The following is a 26334-nucleotide window of genomic DNA, read 5'->3' as shown; positions in this document are numbered from 1 at the left end:
AATATTCAAAAACACTGAAGAGTATCTCTGATGTAATGTTAATATAAAAAGATCACAACAAAAAAGGTAACAACCTGTGTACACAATATCATCTCATGGGGGGCAGAGGGGGGATGGAGAAAGCAAAACGTTGCCTGGGAACTCTAGAATTAAGTGAAAGACATTTCCTCAAATAATATTAATGACAAAAGAGTGCTTTTGTATACATGTAAACTTATACATAGATAAACACACTTATTTATCACAAGAACTCTAAATCCAAAATGCAAAGTCATAAGAAAGGTTAGTGTTTTGATAGAACAAATATCAAATAGATGATTACAGAATAGACTAGATCAGAAAAACTACAAAGATAAAGTACTCTACTAAAACATTATTATACCACATGGGGGAGGCTGTATATGTGGAAGAGGGGGTAGCATGTTGGAACCCTGTAATTTCTATCCATTTTTGTTGTGAACTTATATTGGTTTTGTCAGAAGTGCCTTAATTTTGGCACTGCTCATAAAATTGGTCAGTATCAATCTATTTTTTTGGAAAGAAATCTGGTAGAAGTCTCTAAATTCACTTTCTTCCCTTTACCTATTTAAAAAGATTTCATCTTGATTCAGCTAAATAAATATCTTTTAAAACCCTAATTAGTCTTTTAGTATAAAGAGAACTAGTCCTTGAAAAAGCACCTGCCAGGTTCTTCACAATCAGTGCTGACTTCTTCGGTTAGAAGAGGAAGCAGTGGTGAAAATCATTTCCTGTCTCACAAGGTCAAACTCTCCTTTCTTAAGCTTTTTATACTGTTTTACAATGTTACATAAACAGTTATATGATGACCCATGGCTTTTATGTTCATTTCTATTTTCTCTGGATTGTAAGTCACAAGGGCAATGATTTTGTCCTACTCATCACTAATAGACCCAGCTCCTAAAACACTGCCTGACATGTACCGCAGTAGCTGCTTAAAATACTGTTGAATGAATTTTATTTTCAATTCAAATAAAAGACTAATCCTCCAAAAAAAGTAAAAATTCTCTCCATCTTGCCAATGAAAAGGAAATGAGTTTTAAGAAATCAGCTCAAGGCCATGAAAATGTTAAGAGAATAAGCACTGCAAAGTATTTGTTTCTAATATTTAAATAATCACAGTAGCTGGGGGAGGGAAAGTGTGTGTCTGACAGACATCAAAGCCTTTTTTTTTTTTTTTTTTTTTTTTGCTTTCTAAATTTTATGGCTGCACTTGTGGCATATGCAAGTTCCCAGATCAGAGACTGAATCCAAGCCACATCTGCAATGTACAACGCAGCTGTGGCAATACTGAATCCTTTAACCCTCTGCGTCAGGTCAAGGATCAAACCTGCAACCTTCATGGCGACCCAAGCCACTACAGTTGGATTCTTAACCCACTGCACCATGGCAGAAACTCCTAAGGACATGTTTTTTGTTCATTTGTTTGTTTGGCTTTTGTCTTTTTAGGGTCGAACCCTCGGCATATGGAGATTCCTAGGCTAGGGGGCAATCAGAGCTACAGCTGCCAGCCTATACCACAGCCACAGCAACGCCAGATCCGAACCACATCTGCAACCTACACCACGGCTCACAGCAACACCGGATCCTTAACCAACTGAGCAAGGCCAGGGATCAAACCCACAACCTCATGGTTCATAGTCTGATTCGGTTCCACTGTGCCACGATGGGAACTCCTAAGGACATGTTTTGACCAGAGAATGCTCATATATGATAACAATACCACATTTGTATATCACATTATACTAAGTGCTTTAACAGACATCATCTCATTTGATTATCACAACCCTGTGAGTCAGGATAGACATTCCCCTTTTCAGAAATCTGCAGCATCAATAAAGCAGAATGAGGACTCAAAGCAAATTCAAGCATCTGCCTACCACATCACATTGCCTCTATATTAATGCATCTCATTCAACAAGCCACTCATGAAAATTAGTCTCATTAGCTTCTAAGCATATAAAAACACAATCAGCTACTACGTAATATAAGAGTACACAATCCATTTCATTTTTCCCCTTCTGTACATCAATTTTGAATATGATAAGCAGATTATAAGAAAATAAACTAAAACTGGAATCTTTTTTCTTTAATGCCAACATTCACACAATATGGAAGTTCCAGGCCAGGGACTGAATCCAAGCTGCAGCTGTGACATACACCACACACCTGAGCTGCTGCAGTCAGATTCTTAACTCACTGAGCCACAGCGGGAACTCTGGAATTTCATTTTAAGATAAAAACAAAATAAATAAAACTTCCTAGAAGGTGATCTGGATTACTATAAATGGGCCAACCTCAACTTGGAATGCTTCATCTTCAGATCACATCTAGGAACCACTGCATATTAGGGATCATAAATAATCTAGTTTTAATATTCTTTAGCAATCCCTGATAGTCAACATTAATGACCCTCTAGAAATTCCATTCCTGGGTATACACCTAGGCAAAATAAAACATCCACACAAAAATCTGAATATAAATATTCACAGTAGTAATACTTACAACATCCCCAAAGTGGATATATCTGAAATGTCCATCAACTAATGAGTGGATAGACAAATACGGAATATTCATACAATGGAACATAATTCAGCCATAAAAAAGAATGAAATACTGACACATGTTACAACATGGATGAACCCTTGAAAACATTATGCTAAGTCAAAAAAGCCAGTCACAAAGAACCACATATTATTACGCCATTCATATATCATATATCTGGAAAAGGCAAATCCATAAAGATAGAAAGTAGATTAGTGGTTGCCTAGTGCTGAGAGGGTTGGGGTTAATGGGAAATCACAGCTAATGGGCATGGTTTGTTTTTTAGTTGAAGTATAGCTGATTTACAATATTATATTAGTTTCAGGTGTATGGCACAGTGATTCACTTTTTAAATAGATTATATCCATTAAAAGTTATTACAAGAAATGGTTATAATTCCCTGTGCTGTATAATATTTCCTTGTTGCTTGTCTATTTTACATATAGTAGTTTGTGTATCTTAATCCCATACTCCTCTCATGCCCTTCCCTCCTCTCCTCCTCTCACTGCTAACTAGTTTGTTTTTTGTATCTGAGTCTGTTTTTGTTTTGCTAAATATATATTATTTGCCTTATTTTTAAAATTCTACGTCTAAATGATATCAGTGTTTATCTTTTACTGTCTTACTTATCTCACTAAACATAATAAATACCCTCCATGTCCATCAATGTTGCAAAAGACAAATTTCATTCTTATTTATGTCTGAGTAATATTCTATTCTATATATACATACATACCAATCTCTTATCCATTTGTCTGTTGATGGAGACTTGGGTTGCTTCTATATCTTGGCTATGGTAAATAATACTGCTATGAACGCTGTGGTGCATGTATTTTTCGATTTAGTATTTTCATTTTTTTCCAGATATAAATCCAGGAGTGGAATTGCTGGGTCATATGGTAGTTCTATTTTTAGTGTTTAGTTCACACTGTTTTCCACAGAGGTTACACCAAATGTACATTCTCACCAACAGTGTACAAGGTCTTCTTTTTCTCTAATTCTTCACCAACATTTGTTATTTATAGACTTTTTTTTTTTTGGCTGTGGTGTACAGCAGATTGCTGTGAGATCTCAGTTCCCAGACTGGGTTGAATCCAGGCCACAGCAGTGAAAGCACCAAATCCTAAACCCCAGACCACTGAGAAACTCCCTTTACAGACTTTTTTTTTTTTTTTTTTTTTTTTTTTGTCTTTTGTTGTTGTTGTTGTTGTTGCTATTTCTTGGGCCGCTCCCCACGGCATATGGAGGTTCCCAGGCTAGGGGTTGAATCGGAGCTGTAGCCACCAGCCTACGCCAGAGCCACAGCAACGCGGGATCCGAGCCGCGTCTGCAACCTACACCACAGCTCACGGCAACGCGGGATCGTTAACCCACTGAGTAAGGGCAGGGACTGAACCCGCAACCTCATGGTTCCTAGTCAGATTCGTTAACCACTGCGCCACGACGGGAACTCCCCTTTACAGACTTTTTGATGATACCATTCTGACAGGTATAAGGTGTTATCTCATTGGTGTTATGGTTTGCATTTCTCTAATAATTAGTGATGCTGTGCATTGTTTCATGTGCCTGTTGGCCATCCTTACATCTCCTTTGGAAAAAATGTCTATTTGGTTCTTCTGCCCATTTTATTTGGCTGTCTGTTCTCTTATTGATATTGGATTGTATAACTATATATGTTTTGTTTTGTTTTTTGTCTTTTTGCCATTTTTTCTTGGGCCGCTCTTGCTCTCGTGGCATATGGAGGTTCCCAGGCTAGGGGTTGAATCGGAGCTGTAGCCACCAGCCTACACCAGAGCCACAGCAATGCGGGATCCGAGCCACATCTGCAACCTACATCACAGCTCACGGCAACGCCAGATCATTAACCCACTGAGCAAGGGCAGGGATCAACCTCATGGTTCCTAGTTGGATTTGTTAACCACTGTGCCACGACGGGAACTCCTGTTTTGGATATTAACCCCTTATCAGTCATATCACTTGCAAATATTTATTCTCATTTAGTAGACTGTCTTTTTGTTTTGTTAGTGGTTTCCTTTGCTGTGGAAGTGGCTCTGTTAATGGTTTCCCTTGATTTTTATGTTTAAGTCCCATTTGTTTATTTTTGCTTTCAAGTACTTTGTTTTAGAAGATGGATCAAAAAAAAAAAAAGTATTGCTACAATTTATGTCGAAGAGTGTTCTGCCTATGTTTTCCTCTAGGAGTTTTATGGTATCCCATCTTACATTTAGATCTCTAAACCATTTTGAGTTTATTTTTATATATGGTGTTAGAGATTGTTCTAATTTCATTCTATTATAAGTAGCTATCCAGTTTGCCCAACACCACTTATTGAAGAGATTATCTTTTCTCCATTGTAGATTCTTGCCTCCTTTGTCATAGATTAATCGACCATAGGTGTGTGGATTTATTTCTGGGACACTATTCTGTTCCACTGAACCATGTGTCTTTCTGTGCCAATATCATGCTGTTTTGACTACTGTAGCTTTGTAGTATAGTCTGAAGTCAAGGAGGGTGAAACCTCCAGCTTCCTTCTTTTTTCTTTTTTTTTTGTCTTTTGTCTCCCTTTTTTTTTTTTTGTTGTTGTTGTTGTTGTTGTTGTTATTGTTGCTATTTCTTGGGCCGCTCCTGCGGCATATGGAGGTTCCCAGGCTAGGGGTTGAATCGGAGCTGTAGCCACCGGCCTACACCAGAGCCACAGCAACGCGGGATCCGAGCCGCGTCTGCAACCTACACCACAGCTCACAGCAACGCCGGATCGTTAACCCACTGAGCAAGGGCAGGGACCGAACCCGCAACCTCATGGTTCCTAGTCGGATTCGTTAACCACTGCGCCACGACGGGAACTCCTTCCTTCTTTTTTCTTATGATTGATTTGGCAATTTGGGGTCTTTTGTGGTTCTGTTTAAGTTTTAGTTTTATCTTTTTTTTTTTTTTGGTCTTTTTAGGGCTGCACCCACAGCATGTGGAGATTCCCAGACTAGGGGTTTAATTAGAGCTCTAGCGACTGGCCTACACCACAGCCACAGCAACACTAGATTTGAGCCACATCTGTGACCTACAGAACAGCTCATGGCAACACCAGATCCTTAACCCACTGGGCAAAGCCAGGGATTGAACCTGCATCCTCATGGATGCTAGTCAGATTCATTTCCACTGAGCCATAATGGGAACTCTCCATATAAGTTTTAGGATTATTTATTCTAGTTCTGTGAAAAACGTCAAAGGTATTTTTGATAGGGATTGCATTAAGTCTGTAATATGGACATTTTAAAATATGTGAGTTCCCATTGTGGCACAGTGTGTTAAGGATCCAGTGTTGCCACAGCTGTGGCAGAAGTTGCAGCTGCAGCTTAGAATTGATCCCTGGTCTGGAAACTTTCATATGCCACAAGTGTGGCTGAAAAAGAAAAAAATAAATAAATAAAATATTAATTCTTCTAATCCAAGAGCACAGGTTATCTTTTTCTTTGTATCATCTTCAATCTACTTCATATTTTATACTTTTTAGCATATAGGTATTTCACCTCGATTAAGTTTATTCCTAAGTATTTTATTCTTTTTTATGCAATTTTAAATTAAATTTTTTAAAACTTTCTCTTTCTGATAGTTCATTAGTATATAGCAAAGCAACAGATGTCTACATATTAATCTTGTATCCTGCAACTTTACGGAATTTATTTACTAGTTCTAACAGTTTTTTTGTGAAGACTTCATGGTTTTCTATATTTAGTATAATGTCATCTGCAAATTGTGACACTTTTACTTCTTCCCTTCCAATCTGGATGCCCTTTATTTCTTTTTCTTTTCTAAATGCTATGACTACGACTTCCAATACTAAATAGAAGTGGCAAGAATAGGCATCACTGTCTTGTTCCTAAATTTAGAGAAAAGATTTCCTCCAGCTTTTCACCACTGAGTATGATGTTAGGTGTGGGGTTTGTCATAAATGGCCTTTATTATATGGAGATATGATCCCTCCATACCAACTTTGATAAGGGTTTTTAGCATGAATGGATGTTAAATTTTGTTATATGTTTTTTCTGTGCCTATTGAGATAATTTTGTGATTTTATCCTTCCTTTTGTTAATGTGGTGTGTCTTTTTTTTAAGGTAATTAAACAGTAAAATTAAACAGTAATAATGTTTACACAACTCTGAATACACTAAAAACCACTGAACTGTACTTTAAATGGGTGAACTATAAGGTATATGAACTATTTCTCAATAAAATTATTTTGCTGTGAGCTTTAAGTGCTCTTAAAAAATAGTCTATTTTTATTTTTTTTCTTTTTCTTTTTTTTATTACTCAATGAATTTATCACATCTGTAGTTAAAAAAAAATGACTCTACAAGACTGCAAGGACCCTAATTTTAAAAAATATTTGATTATTTTCTGGTAATGTTATTAAGGCAGGGAAGTGAACTAATAACTTAAAAAACATTTTTAACAATTATGTGCCAGAAAGCATTTTGGGGTCATTTCATTAAAAAAAACAAAAACAAGACTCTGAGGAAAGATGCCATTTTTCTGAAATAGTAAAATCTTTAAATATTATTTCCATTCCTACAAAAGATTATTTCATTCTTTCTTTTTCCCTTTTCCTTTTATTAGTTACCTATATTGTTTTAAAAGTTTTATTGAAATAAAATGTAACCATAAAATTCACTTATTTTAATTAAATTAAATGAATTTTAGTAAATGTTAACAGCTGTCTGCGCAGTCTTCACAATCCAATTTAGAAACACATTTATCTTCCTAGCAGTTAGTTCATTCTTATTGCTGAGTACTATTTCATCATATAGATACACTAATTGTGTTTATTCATTTTTCAGTTGATGGACATTTGAACAGTTTTCAGCTATTATGAATAATACTGCTGTAAACGTGCACGTGGAAGTCTGTATAGACACATTTTCATTTCTACTGGGTACGCAGATTTGCTAAATCACATAGTAGATGGTTTTTTTTGTGGGTTTTTTTTTTTTTTTTTTTTTTTTTTTTGTCTTTCTTTGCCATTTCTTGGGCTGCTCCCAAGGCATATGGAGGTTCCCAGGCTAGGGGTCTAATCGGAGCTGTAGCCACCGGCCTACACCACAGCCACAGCAATTCGGGATCCGAGCCGCATCTCCAACCTACACCACAGCTCACAGCAACGCCGGATCGTTAACCCACTGACCAAGGGCAGGGATCAAACCCACAACCTCATGGTTCCTAGTCGGATTTGTTAACCACTGCACCACGACGGGAATTCCAGATGTACGTATAAGATTCTTTTTTAAAAATTTTTATTTAATTTTTTGGCCAAACCCATGGCACATGAAAGTTCCCAGCCCAGGGATTGAATCTGAGCAGCAACAAAAATCTCTGCCACGGCTGCAACAACTCTGGATCCTTAACCCACTGCACCAGGCAGGGGACTGAACACATGCCTCTGCAGCAACCCAAGTTGCTGCAACTGGATCCCTAATCCACTGCACCACTGCAGGACTCCTAAGGGGATATTAGGGGTATTTCACTGTGGTTTTAATATATAATATTATCAGTAGACAGTTTATTAGTATCTTTTCATGTGCTTATCTGCCATCCATATATCTTCTTTAGTAAACTATCTGTTCAAATCTTTAACACTTTTTAAAAAATTGAGTTATCTGTCACCTGATTATCAAAATAAAACTTCTCTATATACTCTAGAATCAAATCCTTAATCATACACATATGTTTGGCAACTATTTTCTCCAAGTCTATTGTCTTTCTTCTCATTTTTCAAATAGTGTTTTTGGAAGAAAGATTTTTAATTTCAAAGTCCGTTTTATCAAAAACTTAATGGATTGTGCTTTTGGTGTTATACCTAAGAAATTCTTGTCTAATCCAAGATAATGAAGATATATTATAATGTTTTCTAAGAGTTTTGCAGCTTTAGTTCTTATATCCAAGTCATTGACCCATTTTCTTTTGTTTCTTTTTTAAAATTTAAGTGTAGCTGATTTACCATTTATGCTAGTTTCAGTGTACAAGACAGTGATTCAACATTTTTATAGATTATACTCTAAGTTATTACAAAATAATGGCTATATTTTCCTATGCTGTACAGTATATCCATGTTGCTTGATCCTACATTTTCTTCTAGAAGTTTTTTAATTCTACATTTTACATTTAAATCTCTGATCCATTTTTGTGTATACTATGAAGGGTCTGAGTGTCACTTTTTTAACATATGGATATCCAACACTCCAGCACGATTTTTGAAAAGGCTATTCTTTTCTCCAATGCATTACCATGGCATCTTTGTCAGAAACAATTTATTTCTTAATTTTATTCTATACCATTGATCCATTTGGTTATTACAGTTTTATAAATTTTGAATTCGGTTATTTAGAAGTCCTTTTGTTCTTTTCCAGAAGTATTTCAGCTCTTCCAGGTCCTTTGCATTTCTGTATAAGTTTTAGAATAAGCTTCTCAATTTTTCCAAAGAGACCTACTGGGATTATGATAGGGATTACAGTCAGCCTACAGATGATCGATCTGAGTCTTGCAATCCATAAAGATAGTATATCTCTGTGTTTATTTAGGTTCCCTTTAATTTCTCTCTGTAATGTTTTGTAGTTTTCAGTGTTCAGAAACACTTATTTTATTTATTTTTTTAGGGTTCCCAGACTAGGGGTTGAATCAGAGCTGCAGCTGCCAGCCTATGGCCATGGCCACAGCAACACCGGATTTCAGCGACATCTGCGACCTACACCACAGCTCATGGCAACGCCGGATCCTTAACCCACTGATGGAGGCCAGGGATCAATCCTGCATCCTCTCAGATATTCGTTGCGTTTGTTACCACTGAGCCACCACAGGAACTCCTCTCACTTATTTTAAAACACCAATGATAAACTTCTTACTTAAGCTTTATATCTGGTATCAAATGTAATAGCAAATCTTAGAAAATTTAAGAATCTTTCAAACACAATTTTAAGTTTGCCATACCTCACATTCAAGCAATGGGACAAATAATGAACAAGGAATAAATAGTAAAGGTCTGTTATCTCATAAAGTCTAAGGGTTTTAAAACCAAGTGGGAAACCATTCATAAAGCCAAGTGGGAAAGAAGTTAATGCCTATCTCAAAGAGGGTACGTCCCTTGACTATTTTGCCCCACAAAAGTGTTTGGCAGCAGAAACTAAAATACAGATCTTTCTCCATTGATGATGAGGTTACGTCTTAATAAACCCATTATTAAGCCAAAAACCTACCAGACATCATAGCTTAACCTAACCTACCTTAAACATGTTCAAAACACATTAATCTACATTTGGGCAAAATAACACAAAGCCTACTTTGTAATAACTTGTTGAGTATCTCAAGTAGTTTATTGAACACTGTACTAGAAGTGAAGAACAGAATGGCTGTATAGGTATAGAATGGTCCAAAGTGTATCAGCAGTTTTTATTCGGGGCTACAGCTGACTGCTGATGCCCAGCATCATGAGAGTATCCTACCATCTATCACTAGCCCAGGAAAAGATCAAAATTCAAAGTATAGCCTCTACTGAATGTGTAGCACTTTTGTACCATCATAAAGAAAAAAAATCATAAATCAAATCATTGTAAGTCAAGAACCATAGGTACTCAATCTGGTTTTCTTCCTTAATTCCCACCAAACCCAAGAAAACTCCACAAACTGAAGTTATATTCACAAATACAAAATTCCTCTCTACATCTATATGTGTATAAAACGTATTAATATGAACACATCAAATGTATCATCTCCAATATTTACAGGATTTTCATCTCCAATTCCATGAATGTATAGGCTTTCATGGAAGCATATTTATCACAAAAAATGTGGCTAAGACTTCATAAAATTTTCAAATTATGAAAAGTTTTTTTAAACTTTTGAAATATATGAATGTTAACAAAGATTAACATCTTTTTGATGAGAAACTCTCATTTTAAAACTTTGAAAAATATCATTTCAGAAACCACGTACAATTGCATTATTTATAATAGCAAAAAACAGAAACTATTCAAATGGCCACTGACAAAAAATAATATAAATTGCAGTATCTATTTCCTGAATATTGAAAATCACTGAATTTGTACCAGAGTAAAATGAATGAATTACAGTATATGCAGCAACATAAATATTAAAAACGTAATAATACTGAGAGGGAAAACACAAGTCCCGGAACATAATAAGAATGTCTCTAAGTAAAACTAAACATATCATTTGGGTACATACATTCATAACAAAAGCAATTTTTATAGAGGCGAAAAAACTATATGCACCAAATTCAGAACAGCACTTAAAGGGGACAAGGAATAAAGAGGGTAAAGGAAGGTAGGAGAATGGAATCACCGAGGAAAAATAGACAAAGGCAAATTATTAGTTATGTTCCAGTTGTTGGGTTGAATGGAGGATTTATACGCTTTATAACATGTCATCTAATTCTTTCAACTTATTTTTTCATCTAATTCTTTTTCAATTTTTTAAAACATAAGCAAAATCTATTTTTTAAAATTACCCATTACAAGGTTTGGAATTGGCATATGCACACTACTGTATATGGAATAAGATGGTCAACAGAGACCTGCTATATATAGCACAGGGAACCCTACTCAATATTCTGTGATAACCTATATGGATGGAGAAGAATCTGAGAGAAATGTATAGGTGTATAGATATAACTGAATCACTTTGTTCTACAGTAGAAATTATCAAAACATTGTAAATCGACTATACTTCAATAAAACTTTAAAAAACGAAAAAACAATCACCCATTATAAAACATTTTTCAAAAGCTTAACTAGACATTCAGAATATATACCAAAATAAATTTGTAAATTTTTACCTTTGCTTCTGTTCAATTGCTTTGTCCAAGTGCTGAAAGATATTCTGAAACAGGGTGCAGCTGGAGCGACTGTTAATAGTATACCCATATCCTCTTTTCCAATATTGTTTCAGATCATTTAAATATTCTAAAACCTAAAAATAAAAATTTCAAAAATCATTACTATTACATTTTTATTAATGTAACAGATTTCCTGATTTAATAATTTTTTTTCAGAAAAGGTTACATTATTTAATCATCATTCTGCACAAAGAATAGTAGAATCTTAGGATTCATAGAGTTTATAACTACCATTTCAAGCATTTAAGGGGTTATACCCAAGGGCCCATAACAAAGAGACTTATATCGAGACACAAACTTGAATGGGAATGTAGAGACTGGCATGCAAGAGCAAGTTAGTAGTACTTACAGTCAATAATCCAGCATCCATGACAGTTCAGGATAGTTAAAGACATGTGCTCACCTCCCCTCTCTTCTAAAATTATATTAAGATGATAGCAAAGATATATACAGAAAAAAGAAAAAAGATATACACAGAAGAACATTCATTACAGCACAGAAAGATGCCAACAGTGAATTGGGAATTTTTTAAGAATTTTAGGAAGGCAGACACCAGATGGAAAATGAGTTACTTTGGTTCATGTATCAATTTGACAAAAACAGTAATAAAAGTAGACTAGGGATATGAAAAATTGGAACTATCGGAAGGAATGCATATTGGCATAGACATTCTAAAGGGCAAATTGGTGAAATCCATAAAAACGTACATCTCTAAGGTTCATTTAATTCCATTTTTTATAAAGTAATATTTACAGAGGAACATAAGAGAGAATGTACAAGAACATCTTAAGGAGTAGCACTGCTTGTAGGAATGCCCCCCACCCCCAGGTTTCCTGGAAATACCTAAATGTCATTAATAGGTAGACAGTTAAAAAAATCTACGGTATACATATACTATGGGATACTATTATCTTAAAATTCTCTATTGTAGATTTACATGAACTGACATGGAAAGCTCTCCAAGACATACTGCAGAATGAGAAGAGCAGGTTGAGAGAAATAAATGAGGGAGTTCCTATTGTGGCTCAGTCGTATGAACCCAACTAATATCCATGAGGATGCAGGGTCAATCCCTGGCCTCCATCAGTGGGTTAAGGATCCAGTGTTGCATGCACTGTGCTGTAGGTTGCAGCTGCAGCTTGGATCCTGTGTGGCTGTGGCTGTGGCTGGCAGCTGCAGCTCTGATTTGAACTCCAGCCTGGGAACTTCCATATGCTGCACATGTAGCCCTAAAAAGCAAAAAAAAAAAAAAAAAAAAAAAAAAAAAGAATAAATGAAGTACAATACCATTCACTACAATACACACACACACACACACACACACACACACATTTTACATTTCTAAGAATAAAAGAAAAGGATTGAAAAGTACACAAATCAACAAGAATGAAAATGTTCTGTGGAAAGGTCTTGAATTGAGAGTTGATTAAGGCAGCCTTCATCTGAATGTTAAGCTTATACTCATGTATCATTTGATCCAACATCAAAACTAGAGGACTAAAACTTGCAACCCAAAAGAGGTACAAAAGAAGACTATGCAGTAGCTACAAGCCATTCTTCCCAGAGGAGTCCCTAGAAAAATTAAGTGCAAGCCTTGAGTTTAAGAGAAAGAGCCAGGGCAGACCAGTGCCATACACCAAAAACACAACTAAAAATATATTACGGAGGCAACTATATCAATAAGTTAACAAAAGAGACAAAGTAAACATTTTTAAATATTAAAAAAAATTTAAAAGAATTAGATAAAGTTCTACCAAATCTATTTAAGAAATAAAAAAAATAAAATAAAAAAAAAAAAAAAGGGAGTTCCCGTCGTGGCGCAGTGGTTAACGAATCCGACTAGGAACCATGAGGTTGCGGGTTCGGTCCCTGCCCTTGCTCAGTGGGTTAACGATCTGGCGTTGCCGTGAGCTGTGGTGTAGGTTGCAGACGCGGCTCGGATCCCATGTTGCTGTGGCTCTGGCATAGGCCGGTGGCTACAGCTCCGATTGGACCCCTAGCCTGGGAACCTCCATATGCCGCGGGAGCGGCCCAAGAAATAGCAACAACAACAACCACAACAAAAAAAAAAAAGAAATAAAACAAAAATAGTATGAGTAATGAAAAAGGAGAGGAACTTTCAAACTGGGGACAAGGAAAAGGATGTGAAGCAGAATTCAGCAGTCTTGGGAGTTCCCATTGTGGTACAGCGGAAATGAATCCAACTAGGAACCATGAGGTTGCGGGTTTGATCCCTGGCCTTGCTCAGTGGGTTTAAGGATCTGGCGTTGCCCTGAGCTGTGGTGTAGGTGGCAGATACAGCTAGGCTATGGCGTTGCTGTGGCTGTTGTGTAGGCTGGCAGCTGTAGCTCCAATTTGACCTCTAGCCTGGGAACCTCCTTGTGCCGAGGGTGTGGCCCTGAAAAAGCAATAAAAAAAAAAAAAGAATCTAGCAGTCTCGCTGAGTTAAGGAGTCAGAATTCAGAGTTTGATAAGCTTGAAGTAGCTAGAATTAGCAGGATAGAGTATCAGAAAGGAGGAAGGTATACAGAAAAAGAACTCCAAAAATCTTGAGGTGGGGTCCCCCTGATTCTTTTGCTGAATGCTGTGGGAGCGGTAAGCTGATCAATTCCAGAGCTATCACAAGACTGGGGTATATTCATGTGCCAAGCAGCCTAGGTAGAGAGAGCTTCCATAGACACCAAGATATCCAGGACTTCAAAACAGACCCCAGAAGGGTCATACTTTAGCAATAAAGGTATGTCTATCAGTAGAGTCTTGCTCTGTGTTTTGTAAGGTCAGGTCTAGAGAATGAAACTCAGAAAGAAAGAAATCTGAAAAGGATCAGATGATCCATGAGTAACTTAACTGCAAAATAAAACAGATTTCGGAGTTCCCACTGTGGCAGTGGTTAACGAATCTGACTGGGAACCATGAGGTTTCGGGTTTGATCCCTAGCCTTGCTCAATAGGTTAAGGATCCAGCATTGCTGTGAGCTGTGGTGTAGCTCGCAGACGTGACTTGGATCCTGCGCTGCTGTGGCTCTGGCGTAGGCCGGCAGCTACAGCTCCGATTCAACCCCAAGCCTGGGAACCTCCATATTCCATGGGTGCAGCCCTAGAAAAGACAAAAAGACAAAAAAATAAGATAAACTCAGTTTCTTCAAAAAAAAAAAAAAAATTCAACATTTATAAGATAAAATCCAGGCATTGAACACCATAACATTCACAATGTTCATTATCTAATAAACAATTACTGGAAATACGTGAAGAAATAAGAAACATGACTTATAACCAGGAGAAAAATTAGTCAGTAAAATAATCTTAAGAAAGAAGGAATGCAAGGATGGGATGATTCAATACTAAAAAATGAACTAACATAATTACTATGTTAGAAGATTAAAGAAGAAGAAAAAAGTCTCCCTAGATGCCATAAATTAAGCACACATTCCTGACTTTAAAAACAATAAACAAATAGAAGGTTTTAGCAGGCAATAAACGAAATTTCCTTAACTTGGTAAGGGTAATTACTAATGACTATGCTAAATGTTGTATTTTACAATGAAACATTGAAAGTACTTTTTTTTCTTTTTTTTTTTTTTGGTCTTTTTGGGCCACACCCATGGCATATGGATGTTCCCAGGCTAATTGGAGCTGTAGCTGCCAGCCTATACTATAGTCATAGAAACATGGGATCCAGCTGGCATCTGTGACCAACACCAAAGCTCATGGCAATGCCAGATCCTTAATCCACTGAACGAGGCCAGGGACTGAACCCACGTCCTCATGGATACTAGATGGGTTCTTACCACTGAGCCATGACAGGAACTCACAAAGTTACTCTTTTTTTTTTTTTTTTTTCTATTTTTTTTTTTTTTTCTTTTTGTCTTTTTGCCATTTCTTGGGCCGCCCCTGCGGCATATGGAGGTTCCCAGGCTAGGGGTCGAATCGGAGCTGTAGCCACCGGCCTACGCCAGAGCCACAGCAACGCAGGATCTGAACCATGTCTGTGACCTACAGCACAGCTCACGGCAATGCCGGATCTTTAACCCACTGAGCAAGGGCAGGGATCGAACCTGCAACCTCATGGTTGCTAGTCGGATTCGTTAACCACTGCGCCAAGACGGGAACTCCCCAAAGTTACTCTTAACTAGAAAATACAACTTTGAGTTTTTCGATGATAAGATTTAGATCTATCTGCTCTCTTCTCTCAGAAATCACTCTATAAAAAGAAGAATGAAAAAGTGCAAATGCCCTTTTCAAAGAAATTAGGATACTCTGTACCCTGAGCCACCATCATAAATGAGAGACTGCCAAATACGGTGAAAACAAAACATCTCAGAGAAAACCAGCAGAAGACAGATCCTTAAAGCACATAGTACACTTGAAGGAATAAATCAAACAATCCTTTGCAAAAGAATGAAGTCTAGAGAAGCCTCACTGGACAGTATGCAACACCATTACAAGGAAACAGTCCTTCCATCTTCACAAGCATCCTACAAAGAATCTCAGAGAATAACTCTAAATTGGAAGGAACATGACTTATCTCTGAAGAGCTGCTCATTGCTACTGGCCACCTGAGAAGCAAAAGCAGAACTCACTACAAAGAAGAATAATTAAAAAGGTGCAAGTATCTATACAAACAAATTGAAACCAACACCGTTATAAAGAAAATTTAAAAAGAGCCCAAAACAAGAAAAAAAAGATAAAGATGTATAAAGATAGAAACAGCTAGAACAGCTCTAAAAATAGTTTGGCATTATCTAATAAATGTGAAGCACTTGTGATCCAGCAATTCTACTATAGACATGGACCTTCAGAAATGCATGCCAATAGACATACCCAAGAATATTCATAATACCCCCAAATCTGACAGCAACCCAAAGTTTTACCAATAAGATAATGGGTTAAAAACAGTGGTAGGAGTTCCCTTGTGGCTCAGTGGTAAGGAACCCAACTACAATCCATGAGGACATGGGTTTGAGCCCTGGCCCCACTCAGTGGGTTAAGGATCCAGTGTTGCCTTGAGTTATGGTGTAGGTTGTAGGTGTGACTTAGATTCCCACCTTGCTGTAGCTGTGGTATAGACTGGCAGCTACAGCGCTGATTAGACCCCTAACCTGGGAACTTCCACATGCCATATGTGTGGCCCTAAAAAGAAAAAAGAAAAAAAAAAGTGATAATTCATGTAACAGAATATTATACAGCAACAAAAATAAGTGAACTATAGCTACATGTGACATCATAGATAAATATTAAATCATAATGTTGAAAAAACTAGAAACAAAAATGCATACTGGATGATTCCATTTTATAAAGTTCAAAAATATATAAATTGTCTCTTGGGAAAAATAATAAATTTGTAGACACTAACTGATATAATAAAATGCGAATACACAAATAAGTAATAATAATGGGGAACTAATCTCAAGTGCAGAAGGAAAGCAAAATTTTAAACTTTGGCGAGATAAATTTACCAAATTCTACAAATAAATCTGAAAACCTGGATGATATGAATGACTTTCATAGGAAAACATTACATACCAAACTGACTCCAGATGAGGTAAAAAATCTAGATATACTTGTGATAGTAAAAGACAGACATAAAGTTGCAAAAAGCTATTCCACAGAGAAGTATTTAGTTCATGTGTCATTTCTTTTGTAAAGATTCCCTGACTGCCACTAATCAGCTTCCTCCTTTATATATCATGATACCTTATCTACTTCTACTACAGCCATTACATTGTCTTACAATGGTTTATTTGTGTCTTTCCCTCCTTGTGACATTCGTTGAGGACAATCCTTATCTCATGTTAGTATCCTCAGTTCCAACCAAGTGCCTGGTACACAGCAGGCACTCAAACAATATTTGTTGAATGAAAGCTTATATGGACCAGCATTTCAAGAGGTCTTGAATATCTAATAATCTCCAGAGTTCTTAAAATTTCATAAATTTCTATTCATTTTTAATTTTTAAAATATTTTAATAAGAAATTTCAAATATAAAAAATAGAAAACAGTAGAATAATAAACCTCTGTGTGTGTGCATCATCCAACTTCAACAATAATCAACATTTGGCCAATTCTCTTGCAGTTATGCACCTACCACCACCACTGGATTATTGTGAAGCAAATCTTGGACATGATTTTATTGTATCTGTAAATACTTCAGTATGTAAACCTATTTCATAGTGAAAAGTCCTAAGCAGAAATAGATAATTTTCTATCAAATTACTGAAAAAGAAAAAAAAAATCACAGGAAACACCAAAATCAAAAGAAAATTTTATATTTTTTAATGAAGAATCTAACTTATTTGCTTTAACTACATAAACAGGAAGCTCTTATTCAATTAATTTAATAAATGTATTTCAAATTTCCAAATCATCATTATTTAAATGAGTTCTTTATTTACAAAGGAAAAAAGTTACCTACACATGGAGAAACTTGAAATGTATCACTTTAATCATATGGTCAAAGATTATTATTAATGATGTGACAAACTGACATCATTCCTTCTGATTAGATGCATTTATATTAGCAAATTTATATAGTATTGTTGTCAAAAGTGTTTAAATTCCAGTTTAATCTTAAATAAAAAACAGACACAAAAACATTCTGCAAAAAAACCTAGCCTACATGCCTGTAAAATCACAGTGCACAAAAGACAAAAAAAAGGCTGGAATACTCTTCTAAATTAAAGAAAACTAAAAAGACATGACAAGTAAATCAAACGAATGATCTTTGATTAGATTCTGAATTTCTATAAAAAATGGCTATAAATATAAGATTTTATTAAGACAAGTGTGAAAACATGAACACTGACTGTATATTAGATAATACTGTGCTATATAGACATATGCAAAATATTTTATTATAATTATGTAGGAGAATATTCTTGTTTAGATGCATGATCAACTATTTAAGGGCAAAATGTCTTGATAATTGGGGAAAAAAAACTGTATATATGTGGTAGACAGAATAAATGCCCCTCAAAGATGTCTACATCTTAATTTCTAGAAGCTATGAATGTTGTCTTACATGATAAAAGGGAATTTGCAAATGTGATTAAGGATCTAAAGATAGCAAATTATCCTGGTCTATTTAAGTGGGCCCGATGATCACAAGGATCCTTGTAAGACATAGGTAGGAAGAACAGAGTAGGAGATATAACCATGGAAGCTGTGATCAGAGTGAAACAAGGAATGCAGGTGGCATCAGAAACTGGAAAAGGCATGAACAGATTTTCCCCTAGAGCCTCCAAAAAGAACACAGGCACCCCCTTGTTGATACCTCGATTTTAACTCCATAAAATTCATTTTGGATTTCTTACTTCTGGAATTCTTAAGATAATTAATTTACCTTGTTTTAAAAGCACTAAGTTTGTGGTAATCTGTTACAGCAGTAATAGGAAAATATGAAGTTATATAGAATGAAAAGCAAATATGCCTCAAAAAAAGGTTAAAAACTGGTGAATATTAAGTGAAGGACATGAATGTTCATTCTATTATTCTTACAACTTTTGTCAGTTTGAAATTTTTCAAAATAAGTTGTGGGGGGGAAGAGAGTTCATGAGCAATAAAGAGATAAAAGGGTAACCCTAAAAAGAAAAGGAAAAAAAAAAAGCCAAGTAACACGAAATCTTATAATCACCTCATAGTTCCATCTTTCAACAGATATGGAAATAAAAGCATGGAGTTATACGTGTTTGGAAGAAAGGGACCATAAGGATACAGCTACCCAGAATAGGAAAAGGGCAGATAGCAGGTAGCCTGGAGAGCACAGGCCAAATATTCCAACGACCATAGTAAGCTGGGCAAATAAGTTGTTCTTCTGTTAAAAAATAAATTTCCCTTTTGCCAATACCCATCAGTCATTTACACAATACTGAAATCACTTTAGTTTTGTTTATCGGCTTTTTTCCTTAGAGCAATCCAGGTGGGGAGAAAATAAAGGTGAAGTAGTTTGACACATGATGGTGAATGATCCTGTCTCAGTTTATACCCTTACTGGTATAATTTTTAATGGTTCCTCTTTCACTCTTAAAAGTATTCAATTTTAAAAGTATTCAAATTTAGAACATAAACTTTATGGTCATCCTAAGCACAAAGTATTTCAAAGGAGGGGAGTCCAGGAAGTTTCTGAAGTGATGAGTTTTGGACCGGGGAGATGAGAAGCGTATTGAGTACTTCGGACAGAAGGAAAGTAAATCACTAGGAATCAATTCAGGAGCACAGGGAGGAAATACAATACACCTATTACTACTGGTGTTCAGCATTGCAGAGCAATAATCCACTGAGAGCCCCTTCCCCTTCTTCCAACTCACCCACTAAGTACTACTTCTGCATTGGCACAACATCATGAAAACCGCCCTCCATCTAGTTATTGGTCACTTAGATTTTTGAGTAACAAAATAAAGCACTTATTCACCTTCAAAGGTACATTAGCTCTCAGCTTAAAAGCTTGCTTCTAATTGGCAAATAGTATACTTCTTTTCAAAATTTGAGGTTAAATTCTGAAGTTAGTAATTGATTTTCATACAGAATACTAAAGGTTCCATATATATGCATGTGTGTGTGTGTGTGCACACGTGCGCAAGGAATGACTCAAGTTTCGAAGTTCACATTCCTGAATGACCCATACATAAAGACACAACCTACTCTCATCTACCAGGATTCTATCCAATGCTTCAATCCTCAATGCTTAAGAAAACAATTAATGCTTTCCTACCCCATCTCTGTGGCTTCCAGAATCCCAGAATTGACCAGAATTTGCCTCCTTCAAAGTTACCAGATGCCTGTCTGCCCTTCTCTCTCTTGAGTCTAAAAGTCTATAAAGAAGTGATATGAATGAAAAGGGAAAAAAGGGAATAGAAAGTAGGCAGGCAGAAACTGCAGACGAATTACTGCCATTACTAGGTGGAACAAAGAACTCAACTTATTACGAAAACTGTTATAAAAGAATAGGTATTTGCAAAACCATTCAACCTCTCTGAGCTTTTCCTATAAAATGAAGAATTTGGATTTTATTAATAACTCTACAATCCTTTCCAGTAGGAAAATTTGATGACAGTTAAGTAGGTTTTTAACTGGGTGGACCTAGAAATTAACTCACAGTGAAAGAATGTTTTCTAGAGTTTTATGAACCCATACTATTTATAAGTAGGTACGTCCTACTTGAACAATTAACTCCTCTTTATAGTACAAGACAAAGACAATTAATGGTCCCTACTCTATTTTTTTTTTTTGAAAAGCTGCTTCAAATAACAATAACAACAAAAACCATGCAAAAAAGGCAAAGAAACTGCAAAAGTAATACTTACCTTTGCATCATCTATGTCAAAAACATCACACCAAGGAGATTTAACACCTTTAATTGCCAGGTCAAATGAACAGGTGAAAAAAGCTACCTGAATTAAATCTGGAGGAGAAAAAAAAAGTAAAATTTGTGGGTTGCTACTTTCTGCAGCTTTACAAAAGCTAAATATCTACAGAATGCCAAGGATTTACTACATAAAAAAATAACTTGATTTTGTTAGTTTTAGAGAGTTAGAAGAGGAGAGATAAAGTTATAAAAGGTTTTAGTTCCCAGCTTTTAATTTAGCAGTAACAAAGTACATTTATTGAGCAATTCTTTTAACTACACAACAATTTACATTATAACTAGTGAGAAGCAACTACAGAGAAGGATATAAAAGATGATAGGTGGAGTTCCCATTGTAGCTCAGCGGTAATGAACCCAACTAGTATCCATGAGGACGGAGGTTAAATCCCTGGCCTCACTTAGTGGGTTAAGGATCTGGCCTTACCTGTGAGCTGTGGTGTAGGTCACAGATGTGGCTCAAATCTGGACTTGCTGTGGTTGTGGAATAGGCCAACAGCTACAGCTCCAATTTGACCCCTAACATGGGAAATTCCGTATGTTGAGGATGCGGCCCTAAAAAGATAAAAAAAAAAAAAAAAAGAGGAAAGGAGAATGCAGAAGATAGAGAGGGAAGAAAGGGCAGAGTGAGGAATCAGGAGGAAGGTGAAACAAACAATGGGTTAAGAAGGAGAGAAATAAAAGAGGGAAAGAAAAAAAAATCCCACTGTGCGACCTGACTCTGCCACTAATTATCCTGGGCTAGGCTCTCTGGGTCTTGGTTTTCACTCTTGCAAAACAGGATGTTAGACAAACCATTTTTCAGGATAAGTTACGGCATTGATCCATCTATTATAACCATTTTTGACTTCCTGGTCAATCATTTTGAACCTCAAAAATATTTCAGACCAGAGTTCTTGTCGTGGTTCAGCAGAAATGAATCTGACTAGCATTCATGAGGACACAGGTTCGATCCCTGGCCTTGCTCAGTAGGTTAAGGATCTAGCATTGCCGTGAACTGTGGTATAGGTCTAAGATGCAGCTTGGATCTGCCATTGCTGTGGCTGTGGCTGAGGCCAGCAGCTACAGCTCCAATTCAATCCCTAGCCTGGGAGCCTCCATATGCTGCAGGTGTGGCCCTAAAAAGACAAAAAAGAAATTTCAGATGGATTAGAATTTAAACATTACCCCCAAAAAAGGGAAGATATAGGAAAATATAATAATCTTGGGGTAAGAGAGAAATCCTAGCAAAATACAACATTCTGAAGCCATACTGAAAAGACACATATGGCTATGTAAAAAGTGTAAACTTCTGTAAAAAGCACCATAAGTAAGACTTTAAAGATAAGCAACACGGAGTTCCCGTCGTGGCGCAGTGGTTAACGAATCCGACTAGAAACCATGAGGTTGCGGGTTCGGTCCCTGCCCTTGCTCAGTGGGTTAACGATCCAGCGTTGCCGTGAGCTGTGGTATAGGTTGCAGACGCGGCTCAGATCCTGCGTTGCTGTGGCTCTGGTGTAGGCCGGTGGCTACAGCTCCGATTCAACCCCTGGCCTGGGAACCTCCATATGCCGAGGGAGCGGCCCAAGAAATAGCAACAACAACAACAAAAGACAGAAAGGCAAAAAAATAAAAAAATAAAAAAAATAAAGATAAGCAACACCTAAGGGGAAAAAATTAGCAACATAAAATAGGCAAAGGATTTATTCTTTGTCAAGCAACATTAAAAAATACATAATTAATATGTCTATAAAACATAAAGGGAACCTATGACCAATAAGAAAAAAACAAAAATAATCCAATGGCTAAAGTTATGAAGAGTAATTCTCATAAAGAATGAAATAGCTAATAAACATATGAAAAGATGTTCAACCTTACAAGTAACCAAAAAAATGCAAATTAAAAGCTAGTTATCATTTTTCATTAGTCAAATTGGCAAAAATCAAAATGACCAATATCCACTGCTGGATGAAATGGGAGAAATGAGCATCCTCATATATTGTTAGTATACATTTTTCTACACTTTCAGAAAATAATTTCGAATTACATGTCAAGATATAAAATATTCATGCTCCTTAACCTAACAATGCTACCTATAGTTATTTTACTTATAAACTCTCACATGCAAAAATCAGACTCTAAGAATGTTCTCTGTAGCATTACTTGAGTTAAAAACTAAGAAAAACCCCAGTGGAAAGTAATTTTCTATAAAAAAAAAATTTGGACTGTATTAGCTCCAGCCTCTCCGACCAGTAAAATTTGATGATGGGTTATAAATTTAAAAGAATGAGAGGAATTCCCTTTGTGGCTCAGTGGTTAACGAATCCGACTAGAAACCACGAGGTTTCAGGTTCGATCCCTGCCCTTGCTCAGTGGGTTAAGGCTCTGGCGTTGCCGTGAGCTGTGGTATGGGTTGCAAACACGGCTCAGATCCTGAGTTGTGGCTCTGGCATAGGCCAGCAGCTACAGCTCCGATTAGACCCCTAGACTGGGAACCTTCCATATGCCGTGGGAGCAGCTCAAGAAATGGCAAAAAAGACAAAAAAAAAAAAAAAAAAAAAAAAGAGAGAGAGAGATAAATATATTGCTAAGCATAAGTTACAGAAAATACACAGAAAATACACTCTCTATGCAAAAAAAAACAAACAAGTATTTAAATAGCTAAAATATTTTTGAGCAGTTACTATGCTTTGCCTGAATTAATCTCATTCAATCCTCGCAATAATCCAATGAGGCAGGTACAATTCCTTTATCTATTTTACAGACAAAAAAACTATGGTATAGAGATACTAAGGAACCTACTGAAGGTCAGTTAGTCAATAGTGAAAAAATCAAAATTCAAATCAAACAGTCCCATTCCAGAACACATGATTTTAACCACTATGCTAATACTGCCTCCAAAAAGAAGTTGCTCTCAGTTACCTCATCAGTAAAACACAAATAATCCTTGTCAATTCAGAAACTAGAAATTGTTTTCTAAAAATATTCAACCATCTTTGGAGTTCCCATCGTGGCGCAGCAGAAATGAATCCGACTAGGAGCCATGAAGTTGCAGGTTCGATCCCTGGCCTTGCTCAGTGTGTTAGGGATCCAGCGTTGCTGTGAGCTGTGGTGTGGGTCACAGACATGGCTTGGATCCGGCATTGCTGTGGCTGTATCGTAGGCCGGCAGCTACAGCTCCGATTAGACCCCTAGCCTGGGAACCTCCATATGCCACAGGTGCAGCCCTAAAAGAAAGACAAAAAAAAAAAAAAAAAAAAATATATATATATATTTAAATGTTCACTAACAGAATAAAACGGTTAGATACTAACAGAATAAAATGGTTAGATACTGGTAGCTATATAATGGAGTTCTCTTTAAGTTCAAAACATAGAACTAAAATTACATTAAATAAAAAATCAAAGTTGAATTAAAATCAAATTTCAGACTGATATCATAGTTTGATACCATTCCTAAAAGTTTAAAAATCTGCAAAACAGGGAGTTCCCATCGTGGCACAGTGGAAATGAACCCAACTAGGAAACCATGAAGTTGTGGGTTCAATCCCTGGCCTCGATCAGTGGGTCGAGGATCTGGCATTGCCGTGAGCTGTGGTGTAGGTCGCAGACATGGCTCAGATTCTGTGTTGCTGTGGCTGTGGTGTAGGCTGGCAGCTGTAGCTCTCATTCGACCCCTAGCCTGGGAACTTCCACATGCCACAGGTGTGGCCCTAAAAAAAAAAAAAAAAAAAAAAAAAAAAAAAAAAATCTGCAAAATAACACTCCATTTAGGGATAGAAATGTAAAGATATAAAAATAGAAAAACCAGAGTTCCCGCCGTTGGCTCAGTGGTTAACGAATCAGACTAAGAACCACGAGGTTTCTGGCTCGATCCCTGGCCTTGCCCAGTGGGTTGGGGATCTGGCATTGCCGTGAGCTGTGTGTAGGTCGCAGACGCGGCTCAAATCCCGCGTTGCTGTGGCTCTGGCATAGGCTGGCAGCTACAGCTCCGATTCAACCCCTAGCCTGGGATCCTCCATATGCTGCAGGAGCAGCCCAAGAAATGGCAAAAAGACAAAAAAATAAAATAGAATAAAATAAAAAGGAGGTGGGACCTCCTCCTTAAAAAAAATAAAAATAAAAACTGACATGGGATGACCTACATGCTCAATTCATGATAAAGATTATCTCTGGGGAGAAAAGGAAAGGAATGAGATCCTCAAAAGAGACCAAGGGTCCTCAATTTATTCAAAGCAACTACCTGAAACAGAATATCAAAATTTGATAATATAATACCTGATTACCTGTATAATATAGTATACAGGTAATCAGTATATTAGCCTTTGTTATTATCTATATGCTTGAATTATTTCTGAAATAAAATAATTTTTTTTTGGTCTTTTCAGGGTCACATTCATAGCATATGGAAGTTCCCAGGATAGGGGTCAAATTGGAGCTGTAGCCGCCAGCCTACACCACAGCCACAGCAATGTGGGATCTGAGCCGTGTCTGTGACCTACAGCACAGCTCAAGGCAATGCCGGATCCTTAACCCACTGAGCAATGCTAGGGATCAAACCTGCATCCTCACGGATACCAATCAGATTCGTTTCTAAGCCACAATGGGAACTCCTGAAATAAAATAATTTTTAAAGCTCTGCAGATAACTCCAATGTACAGTCAGTTGAGGAAAGAGAAAAAACTCAAAATAAAATGCTAATCTAGGTATCTTCATTTTTTTTGATCCTTATAAAGCTTTTAGACTCCATGATAGACATATTCTAGTCTACTCAAATTCTTCCCAGTATCTCCTACTCCTAGTCTTTTGAAATTTATTCACAATATAATGAAATCTGTATGTACACATAATTTGTCAACGTCTGCTATTTGGATTATAAATTCCTAGAAAACATAAAAATCTTATTTTTTCTTAATTTCCCATTGCTAGGTGACCATGTACTCTGGCTTTTCCACTGCTTTCCCAGCATAATTATTAAGTGTTTCCTTTCATCCTAAAAAATGTCCCAGGTTGCATGATAATTGTACAGTCAACCAACCAGTGCAATAGCTTATGACAGTCATGACAGCTCATTTTCTCAGCACCTCTATGTATAAAAGCCTCAAAAAAACCCAAAACAAAAAAAAACCCATACTACTTTTCTAAAACTTAACCTTTCTCAAAAAATTAACATGTACTTGTACTTTTTTTTTTTTTTTTTTGTCTTTTTTTTGCTATTTCTTTGGCCACGGGATACATGAAGGTTCCCAGGCCAGGGGTTGTATCAGAGCTGTAACCACTGGCCCATGCCAGAGCCACAGCAACGCCAGATCTGAGCCGAGTCTGCAACCTACACCACAGTTCACGGCAACGCCGGATCCTTAACCCACTGAGCGAGGCCAGGGATTGAACCCGCAACCTCATGGTTCCTAGTCAGATTCGTTCATTAACCACTGCGCCATGATGGGAACTCCCTAACATGTACTTCTAAAAGCTAAAGAACATTATGATTTTCCATTTGTACCACTTTATTAGGAGATAATTCAGAAAAGATAAATT

At 36.7% G+C, this 26334-nt stretch overlaps 1 protein-coding gene across 2 annotated transcripts in view; it reads right to left on the bottom strand.

Moving 5' to 3' along the window:
* Window positions 1-26334, bottom strand: part of MINPP1 (multiple inositol-polyphosphate phosphatase 1) — a 53963-nt gene that overhangs the window by 22742 nt on the left and 4887 nt on the right. For both annotated transcript variants that reach the window (XM_001927672.4, XM_021072285.1), the window contains exons 3-4: window positions 20760-20857; window positions 11402-11535 (exon numbers count right to left, since the gene is read on the bottom strand). In XM_001927672.4, the coding sequence (XP_001927707.1) occupies window positions 11402-11535; window positions 20760-20857 (232 nt within the window). The remainder of the gene's footprint in view (window positions 1-11401; window positions 11536-20759; window positions 20858-26334) is intronic.

This window comes from Sus scrofa, chromosome 14, assembly GCF_000003025.6.
Source record: "Sus scrofa isolate TJ Tabasco breed Duroc chromosome 14, Sscrofa11.1, whole genome shotgun sequence".
Classification (NCBI taxonomy): Eukaryota; Metazoa; Chordata; class Mammalia; order Artiodactyla; family Suidae; genus Sus; species Sus scrofa.
Note: the sequence above shows the minus strand (reverse complement) of the source record. Positions and strands in the feature narration are given on the sequence as shown.